General features: G+C 44.2%; 1 protein-coding gene across 1 annotated transcript; it reads left to right on the top strand.

Moving 5' to 3' along the window:
* Positions 1-2,241: 2,241 nt before the first annotated feature.
* LOC138581354 (neuropeptide Y receptor type 6-like) lies at positions 2,242-4,698 on the top strand. The gene has a single exon (XM_069652625.1). It carries the CDS (start codon positions 2,387-2,389, stop codon positions 3,503-3,505), a length of 1,119 nt encoding a protein of 372 aa, XP_069508726.1. The 5' UTR covers positions 2,242-2,386; the 3' UTR covers positions 3,506-4,698.
* Positions 4,699-10,838: the final 6,140 nt, after the last annotated feature.

Here is a 10,838-nt window from a genome sequence, read left to right as displayed (position 1 = left end):
TCTCCCCCTTGCTGGAGCTGGACCTGGTGCATCCCCATTCTCCAGTCTTTCATAGAGGTTCATAAGCCCCCAAATAACCTTTATCCAGTTACAGACTAATCCAAGGCTTGTGGAAGACACTCGTGCCATACCTTCAAGGATGGCCAATCTTGCAGCCCCTTTCCAAGGGCACACACGTGCTTTAGTGCACAGACCTCAGTACGGATTGCACCTGCAACCATTTCCACAATACTGCAATAGGTGCTGGTATTTATCAGGTGTACAGTGTGGTGCTGTCTTCTATTCCGCCGGCTCACTGTTCATTTACAGGGGGTGAGACCCGAGCTTGCCATTACCAACTTTATATTTTAAAACCATCTCATGTGCTCTGAAAAATCCTTCCTCTTACTTCACTTCAATGTCCTTATTTCACATCTTACAAACCAGCCATAGCATGTATGCCTTTTTCTAAGCTTTTGCTCTGTTTTTCTCTGTTGAATATCTTGCAGAAACGGACAGTGTGACACTGCTATTCAGGTGAGGGGGGATACATGGCCCTGATGGATAACTACTGTCAGGGGATAAGAACAGAAGTTGGCGACTCTCAGATTTGGTACTTTCTTTATTTTAGTTTCTTTTCATTATTAATGAAGTACAAATGTATTAGATGCTAAGGATATGCAAGCTGTACTTTTTGAGGATTTTGAGCATACCTGCCCATTCTATTGGATTTTCCTTTAGAACCGCGTTTGAAAGTTTATTGGGTCCCGGTGTTCACAAGCCCTTAGGGTTATTATTACCCTATGGATCTCAGTCGTAATTACCCTCAGGGGCCAGTGGGCATTTGTCTTAAGTATCCCCATTAATGGAGTAGTTTGGCTATATTGCTTTTAAAGAAAGATTGACCATTTCCATGCTGGGATGGGGTTGACTAGCTTCTTTTGCCCATCTCCCTTTATCTTAGACAGCATTTGCCAGATATCTCCGGTGTTCCTGTTACATAACACTCTTAGAATCTGCTGCCATTGCTTTTTTTCATTACTGAATTGATGGCATGCTAGCCATTTTTTAACAAGTCCTTTTTTACTTTCCAATCATGCTAGCTTTTGCCTCAGGGATCTCTATAGATAATACCACTTTCCTAATAGCTCTGCGTAATGGTCTTTTTTCACCTTGCACCTCATGATCGAATTGGTGCATAGGCTTGTTATGACGGATCAATAGGTTTCTGTGTCTGAGGGACCCGACATTAAATGCTGGAGTGCTCAAGCAGTCACCCATCTCAGCCAGACCATATGTAGAAAATGTAGGTAGATCATATCTAAATAGACGCTGTGTGGCGCTGCCAGCCCTACGAAGATTTCCTGGTGTCCACCCCATTTGATTCCCTCCATTATTAATGTTGCTGCGCTTTCCTTGCACTAGGAAAAGCCCTGTGAGATATTTTACCTTTGTTCACGCACTCGTTATGTGGGCTCAGAGAAAAGCTATTGCTGCAGCAATTATACATTTGGAATGAGCCCCTGGGCTTGCATAGAACTGCACATTGCATCTCGGGCATAGTTGGTTTTTCACAGGAACAGCACTGTGAATGCAACTGCAGGCAACCCCTGCCATTGCATGCGTGCTTTTCATGCACAACACGTCATGATTGTCACATTGCTAAACTATTTTCTAAATCAAATATGGTCCTAAAAATGAGAGCAAGCCGTTTACCATGGTGTTTTTCTCATTGCACCATATTCACCCATCTTACTTCTGATTGAGCACTTGGATGCCTTTGACAGACTCCATTTTATCATTTCTCGGTCTGCCTCACCAATCCAGCACTCCTCATGCAGGCTGCAATTGTAATTCACTTATTTGTTATTTCACAATGGCTGTTTCTCTAGCACCACTCTGGAAGCTTGTGGAAGCGGCAGGGCTCTGTGTAGAGAGCATGGCAAATGTAATGAGGTTGACAAATTAGAAGGATATGAAAGAGGTATCTTTTGTGTGCCAGGGTAATGTAGATAATGACAGGGCACAGGTGGAGTTTTGCAGATAGCGGATTAATGGGCCAAGTAAAGTAAAGTCTCGGTTGACGTGGGCACAAGAGGTCCTTTGTGTCGTCATTAAATCCATCGATAGAAATCTTACGCATCTTTAATGCATCTCCTACAGAGTTAAAATTATCGGTTGTTACAAGGTGTATAATAATTTCTACTAAAACATTGTGTTCTTTTCCAGGATCCTGCTGTATGTATTATTGTGAACGCTGAAAACAGTTACGAAAAGAACAAGCAGGAAAAATGAGTCTTAACAACCACATCTCAACAAGGCTCCGGCAAAGAACCTTCTGACGAAAGAATCAGCACAAACATTGCAGGCTGATTTTGGCGGGTAGTTTCAATCGTTGGACCATAAAATGACTGAGCAAGTGCCTGCTCACAGTGGGGCCCTGCTTAATGTAACCGTTATGAGCAGCAGTAGGCCGCCCTTGCAGGAATTTGACTGCCAGCCTTTCGTTTCTGTTTACGTCCTGCTGATTATCGCCTACACGATAGTGACTTTAGTTGGCCTTTTTGGAAACCTCTGTTTGATAATTATTGTAAAGAAGCAGAAGGAAGCTCAAAATGTGACCAACGTGTTGATTGCCAACCTCTCCCTCTCCGACATCTTGATTTGCTTCATGTGCATTCCTTTCACGGTTGCCTACACCTTGATGGACTACTGGATCTTTGGCGAAGCCATGTGTAAGATGAGCTCCTTTGCTCAAAGTGTCTCTGTCTCTGTACCCATATTCTCACTTGTCTTGATTGCCGTTGAGAGATATCAGCTTATTGTAAACCCGCGCGGGTGGAAGCCGTGCGTTACGCATGCTTATTGGGGGATCGTCTTCATATGGCTCTTTTCCGTCATCATCTCCATTCCATTTTTCATCTTCCACCAGATCACAGATGAGCCATTCAAAAACATTCCCTTGCACAATGATTTGTATAAAGGCAAGGTGGCCTGCATGGAGGTGTGGCCTACGGTTGCCAAGCGACGGGTATTTACCACCTGCCTTCTGGTTTTCCAGTACTGTGTGCCGCTGTGCTTCATTTTCATCTGCTACCTGAAGATATTTGTGTGCCTCAGGAGGAGGAACGGTAAGGGGGACAGGCTGAAGGAGCGGGAGAGCCGGGTGAATGATAGCAAGAGGATTAACATGATGCTTGTCTCCATCGTGGTCACCTTTGCTGCCTGCTGGCTGCCGTTAACCATCTTCAATGTTGTCTTTGATTGGCATCATGAGGCCCTGATGAGCTGTCACCATGATCTGATGTTTACGCTGTGTCACCTGGTAGCCATGATTTCCACCTGCATCAACCCGATCTTCTATGGCTTGCTAAACAAGAATTTTCAGAAGGATTTGCTTTTTCTCATACGCCACTGCAACTGTGCCATGCCACAGGAAGAATGCGAGAATATTGCCCTCTCAACCATGCAAACCGATGTATCAAAAGGCTCTCTGAAGTTGAATAATGCACCCACCGATATCTAATGCAACTAATTAATTATCACCAAAATCAGCTGTATTTCATGTCCTGTAACTGGCTATCAGATTTCCAATGTGTACTAGTGCGAGTAAATGGTTTATGGTCTTTGCATCGAATGCCATTACATCTAATGCCATTCCATCGAAATGTTTCCATCTAAAAAAATGTCCATCAAATGCATTTTTTCCTTATTTTGGGGGTCCCCACCCCAAACCCCCGTTTTTTTACCCTTTGAAATGCACCTGAACAAAAATTAACCCTTTATCCCCCAAAAATATGCATTCGATGGACATTTTTTAGATGGAAACATTTCGGTGGAATGGCATTAGATGCAACGGCATTTGATGCAAAGACCAGATACCCTGGTAAATGTATGATGCTAACAGGTTAAACACATGTAATTATTGGTCCAACATTGTGTGCTGTGGGTGAATCCAGTGTATCGCTAGTTGTGTTCATGGTTGCTGTGAAATGTCTATTGCAAATGCAAAGTCTCCTGCCCCCTACCAACACCAAAGCACATCCACACATGCCACTTTCATGCTGTTTGGTGAAGCAGGACAGTAGGGTGTCTCACTGGGTCCATTACAGAGCTTGCATCCAAACACTGTGATTATGGGGCTCAGCAAACTTTGACAACATCATGAGATTTGGCACACATGTCCATGCAATATTATGTATAACAAAATATAATCTGTCTGGATAGTCATTAATATTGATTATTGGGACAGATTGCCAGGCGTGAACACCTAATGTGTGGATCTCACATTGCCATAAATTCACAGTGTCTCTTGGAACCCATTTAGGAAGTCCCCTCACCCATTTTTCAATGCTACAAGGAGTAGTTATCCCCCCTCTGCCCAAAGAGTTACTACTCCTTTAATTAGGATTTTTACTCATGCCTCACTCTACTTTAAAATATATCAGAGCTCACTCAACCTCCACTTGCGGGCGAGTGGGGGAAGCAGCCCCTACCTCACTCTACCCCTCTTAAACTGGCCCCAACCCACCTCGACTGTAAATGTTACTCCTGGTTGTATATAGATTAATAATTTTATTGGTCCTATATACATTGTGGTACTATGCCCCTTATGTTAATATTATTGTTTCTGTCTGCTCCAGTATCCCTTTGCTCCATCCATAAAATTATTAATTATAACCGCCCATCACCAGCCGGCATACGCCCAGCTCAGAACCAGTGCACACTCTAAAGGTTATACAAAGGTAGCGGGCGCCCCTCTCTCGCAAGAACAGACATGATAACCTGTTCAGTGGTTATTAACCACTTGAGAGTTCGCAGCCACTGCTTTTACTCACTGTGCCTTTCACAGATGGGAAATATCCATTTGCATATCAGTCTTTGTCCTGCCCAGGGGCAGTCCAGCACCGAAATACAATGGCAACTCCAATCTGAACGAGAGTACCACCAGCAACCCCATACACGTGTTTCACCCTTGTTTGGGATCATCAGTGAGGTGAAGCTGATGCCTCTCTAAGCACAGTGAGAGGGAGACCACGTCTGGTTGCCCCCAGGAGACCTAGGGTTACCAATCCCAGGTTCCTTAAAAAATAGTTATACAAAGGTAGCGGGCGCCCCTCTCTCGCAAGAACAGACATGATAACCTGTTCAGTGGTTATTAACCACTTGAGAGTTCGCAGCCACTGCTTTTACTCACTGTGCCTTTCACAGATGGGAAATATCCATTTGCATATCAGTCTTTGTCCTGCCCAGGGGCAGTCCAGCACCGAAATACAATGGCAACTCCAATCTGAACGAGAGTACCACCAGCAACCCCATACACGTGTTTCACCCTTGTTGGGGATCATCAGTGAGGTGAAGCTGATGCCTCTCTAAGCACAGTGAGAGGGAGACCACGTCTGGTTGCCCCCAGGAGACCTAGGGTTACCAATCCCAGGTTCCTTAAAAAATAGTTATACAAAGGTAGCGGGCGCCCCTCTCTCGCAAGAACAGACATGATAACCTGTTCAGTGGTTATTAACCACTTGAGAGTTCGCAGCCACTGCTTTTACTCACTGTGCCTTTCACAGATGGGAAATATCCATTTGCATATCAGTCTTTGTCCTGCCCAGGGGCAGTCCAGCACCGAAATACAATGGCAACTTCAATCTGAACGAGAGTACCACCAGCAACCCCATACACGTGTTTCACCCTTGTTGGGGATCATCAGTGAGGTGAAGCTGATGCCTCTCTAAGCACAGTGAGAGGGAGACCACGTCTGGTTGCCCCCAGGAGACCTAGGGTTACCAATCCCAGGTTCCTTAAAAAATAGTTATACAAAGGTAGCGGGCGCCCCTCTCTCGCAAGAACAGACATGATAACCTGTTCAGTGGTTATTAACCACTTGAGAGTTCGCAGCCACTGCTTTTACTCACTGTGCCTTTCACAGATGGGAAATATCCATTTGCATATCAGTCTTTGTCCTGCCCAGGGGCAGTCCAGCACCGAAATACAATGGCAACTCCAATCTGAACGAGAGTACCACCAGCAACCCCATACACGTGTTTCACCCTTGTTGGGGATCATCAGTGAGGTGAAGCTGATGCCTCTCCACTGAACAGGTTATCATGTCTGTTCTTGCGAGAGAGGGGCGCCCGCTACCTTTGTGAAACTATTTTTTAAGGAACCTGGGATTGGTAACCCTAGGTCTCCTGGGGGCAACCAGACGTGGTCTCCCTCTCACTGTGCTTAGAGAGGCATCAGCTTCACCTCACTGATGATCCCCAACTAGGGTGAAACACGTGTATGGGGTTGCTGGTGGTACTCTCGTTCAGATTGGAATTGCCATTGTATTTCGGTGCTGGACTGCCCCTGGGCAGGACAAAGACTGATATGCAAATGGATATTTCCCATCTGTGAAAGGCACAGTGGGTAAAAGCAGTGGCTGCGAACTCTCAAGTGGTTAATAACCACTGAACAGGTTATCATGTCTGTTCTTGCGAGAGAGGGGCGCCCGCTACCTTTGTAAAACACACTCTAAAGGTGCTGCCTCTGCCATCTAGAAATGTATCCTATGTAAGGCATTTCGATTTCCAATGGCATCCCTAAAAGAAGGCGTGGAGACCGAAGAAATGCACAGGCAGCCATAGAGATAATTGAGAACATGCCGTGTTAGGGGTGGAAACTGGTGGACTTCTGTATTCTCCCCTCACCCCGGTGCAAACTCCCACATCCCGCCATTGGGGAAAACTAGAAAGCATGGTTAATGTTAGTAAAGAATCACCATCCAATCAGCTGTGACCCTAGTGTGGCTGCCCCACACTAGTTCTGGGATTAGCGGAGATGGGGTGGTCATCCAAGGGTTCTCCACAAAAAGGTTTAGAAAGGAAGGTGAGGTGTTGATCCAACTACTGACCAAGTGAAGACACTGTTTGTGCAGCCACAGTGGCGCCTTTAAGCACATCATGACACCGGTATTGTTAGTTCTTGTCCTGTTTGTCTTGTAACAAGATAGTCAATCAGATCTCAGTCTATTGTCTACTAACTGTGGAATTGTTCTGTTGATGTTTAATAAATGCAAGAGAACGGTATTCACATGGAAGGAGAGTTATTTTTTATTTTACTTCGCATGAGTGTAGCTATTGACTTTGTAGAGAGTGATGGTTTACGTCTGAGTTCTGCAGGTATTTTGTCCTCCCACCCCTCCTTTTCTGCTCAACACTACTGAGCACCCTCTTTTCCAGCTGAATAGCTGCTTAAGGCAACAATCAACTGATGAGAGCTCGGTATGTCTTCATCTTCTGAAATAAATGGATCAAGGCCAGTCAATTGTGCAGCATATGGGCTGAGGTATGCATTGGAGGAAGGCAAGCAATGTACACCTCAATAGCCATAAGACCTAAGTTCTGCTATTTCAATTCCACCCACAGAATGCCCCACAATTTGTATGGTCCTACTCAAAAGGGGGCTCTATAATCGGTATACTCGTTTAGTCATCTGAGAGGTTGATATATCCTTTTATTATAGTGGCACAAGTCCAAGGTATATCTGAAGCGGCCCCTGCCCATACACACGAATTGTGCAGGATACGCTCCCTTACTCAAGACCAGGCAGACCGGCACTATCGCAGACCCTCAGTATGTGCTTGTTGAAAACCCACGGCCACATTTATCTACGACTCTTAAATGGAAAGACCACAGCCATATGTTTCCAGGACTCAAATTAAAAGATTCCAGCCTTGCTTTTAAAGATGATAAGGAATAGAGCGAGCATGCCTAGGTTGTGGGGATCATGACCTCAAAACTGTGTCCAGGTGAGAGTGGATAGTGGTGTATGCAGCGTTATAACTTCAAAGTCTGATCCTCTTATGGCCCTGGTTGATATCCTGCGAAACACATTCTGCGGGAAAGGTGAAGTCAACCCACGACGCCTGGCCTCTGCCAGTGGTCAAAATAAATACTCAGGAAGTGAACCTGGTTTTTGCCAAAGACATGCGCTGAGGTAGGGGAATTTTGGATTCATTTTCTCCAAGCTGTCACATTGGATTCATTTTCTCCAAGCTGTCACATGGATTCATAGATCTATGCCCTTGTGTTGCAGAGGTTTTTCACGTGGAGTCCTCCCTGTGCGATGTTTAACTACGCTATGTTCGTTTTCATTTTATTGTCATAATGTTTTGGGATTTTCTTTTCAGCTAGTCAAATAGCAAAAGCATTTTCAGACTGCACAAGGTAAAATGGCATCAGATAGAAGACAACGCAAATGGTCAGTGCCACATTACTGGATCGCTTCAGCTTTCTGAAGGCTTTTTTCCAATGCACCACTGAGAATAGAAATAGGCCTGGGCACAGAGGCGGTAGTCCCATGTGATATGGCAAACACCATCAACTGTAAGGTTTGTTTCAGACACAGCATTCAGGAAGCACTGAAGTGCCTCCAATGGGATTTGTGATAGGAATTTGTGACGTGATACAAACCTAATTGCACCTACATCACTATGAAATGAGCCCCTATACCGAAACCTGTAGACAAAGTAGGGGAATTTTCATCGAAAGCATTGACATATTTTTCTACCTGTATTTTCTTTATGTGGGTTTATTTGTATAGTTGATGTATATATAATTGGGAACATATGCAAAGTACTGGTCTATGGCAGTTGTAACATTAGCCAACAATGGATGGATCATTTTCCCCAATATGAGACCTGTTATCCCACCCAGTGATATCTGCTTTATTTAGTTATTTTTTCGCATTATCAATATACCTAAAGAGAAATAACCATGCCTCTCTACTCTCTCTAACTTGTGGTACTTGACGGAACTGTGATCACCATGTGCAAAGTTCTTCATGAGATGAGTGCATGGTGGGATATGGGGAGGAGCTAAAATGTGTGACGCACTTCTTAACTGCTCAAGCTGCCCTTTCCTCGCTCGCTCCCGCTCCCTTTAGCGGTTGACACCTGACTGCAACTCGGTCCTCTGTGGAAAGGCGCAAAGTACAAGCTGGGGCAGTATCAGGCACACTGTAGGCTGGCCTCCAAAAACAAATTGAAAGGGCCCTGTAAAAAAGAGTAAGAAATGAAAAGAGGAGGTCGCAACCATAGCACACATTTAAATAAAGAGGTCACACTACAGAAACAACATTTTGTGTACCGTTATTTTACACAGAAGCCAATACAGTGAAATCCTCAGCTGCAAATTGTCCAAGTATGTAAATGGCGTGTGCTGAATTAAACAGTACTGCCCTTTGCCCTTTCTAGTCAATGAAGCAATGCAATCTAGAGGAAAGTCCCTACCTAGAGGATTGAGCTTTAAAATGGTTGGCATCAGGGTACCAACCTTGTCCTATTTAAAAATGCCTTTAGTGACACACCTGTACTAAAGGTGCCCTGCATATGTATGTACACCACTATATAGCTTTAAAAGCAGAAAAGTGAATTCTGACCTTTGAAAATCTCACGTGAGCACTGTCTAAATGAACATTTAAAGGTCTCTGAATAAAGGTACCTGAACCATTTTTAAAATTCCATGGTGAGAAATACATGTATTCTTCTTTTAAAGCCCCTTTTGAACCTGCCTCCAACCAAAGATTGTATGCATGCTGTCTGTGAATTCTGCGGCTTGTTAACACTGAGCGGTAGCATATTCCTGTATGAGGTGCTGATAAATCTCCCGCTGGGAGCAGCCGAGCTCATCTTGTCTTGTGGTTATGAACGTTTCATGTTAAATTTTACGTTTGTGGGAATTTATCTGCTCAGAAAAATTCTGTATTTGATCAATCTTTAAAAGCTGTAGAGTGGGCTGCCCCCTATGACCACCTCTAACACTAAGCCCACACCATCTATAACCACAGACGCTAGCTGAGAACAGCTGGCAAATCTCTGTTGGTGAGGTGATTGGCAACCAATGCCAACCCTTAGCAACCATTGGCAACTGATGAGTCTTTATATGACTAAAGTGGGGAGGGATACAGTAGGCCAGGTTTGAATGGGCTACTTTGCTGTAAGAGCAGTAACAGGTGGCGGGGCAGGGAGGGATGGGGCAGGAATAGACCATAAGTATGTACTTCCTCCTCGGTTATGCCATAAGTATGTGAAAAGGCACGAGAACGCAACAGACCTCTGTCTTTTGGTCTCTGGCTGTGTGCACAGAGGTGTTTTAATGAGTGCCTGAACATGTTTGGGGAATCCAGGATAATGCAACAAGGACATGGACATGTGATATCAAAACCTGCCAAATGTGTGAATACCTAGACTTTTTTCGCACTATCTAGCATACGATAGCGATACCTGTCATATGATGTAATTCATATAGCAAATAATGGCAGTAACTGGTATATGGAAAATGCCTGGACAATTCCTAAACACTTGCATTACCAGTGCTTTTTTTGTTGTTTTCGTAATGTAGCGGTTTATTGAGAAGCCACACTCAACACAGGGAGTCCCTTCCCTCCCCACTCAAGTGGTTATTCAACAAACTGTTTAACAGATATTTTTCTTTAGCCCTATCTCAGACACATATTATGCCCCTTGCAACCCTCGCCCCAAAGCTAACAATGAGCCAAGAACCAGGCCGACGAACAGGAAATGTATTGGTATTTATTTAAATGAAAAGTAATAGAAATTAGCCTGGAAATATCAAACACACCACTTTATCCGTGGCACAACACAATCACCTTCTGTCAGCATAAATAAATCACAAAAGTGATTTGATAAGAACACCGTCACAATTGTACACTTTCTGCCAATTTCACTTCATGAAATAATGACACTGATCAATAATATAATTTCACCCAAGCTTTTGGTTTAAAACAAACACAGAGCGATGTATCCCTCTGTTTTTCAGACGGCCCCCTTGCTTTGGTTTATGTTGGGAAGTCAG

The sequence above is a fragment of the Ambystoma mexicanum genome, chromosome 3p (genome assembly GCF_040938575.1).
Source record: "Ambystoma mexicanum isolate Mex_15411 chromosome 3p, UKY_AmexF1_1, whole genome shotgun sequence".
NCBI classification, from domain to species: domain Eukaryota; kingdom Metazoa; phylum Chordata; class Amphibia; order Caudata; family Ambystomatidae; genus Ambystoma; species Ambystoma mexicanum.
Note: the sequence above shows the minus strand (reverse complement) of the source record. Positions and strands in the feature narration are given on the sequence as shown.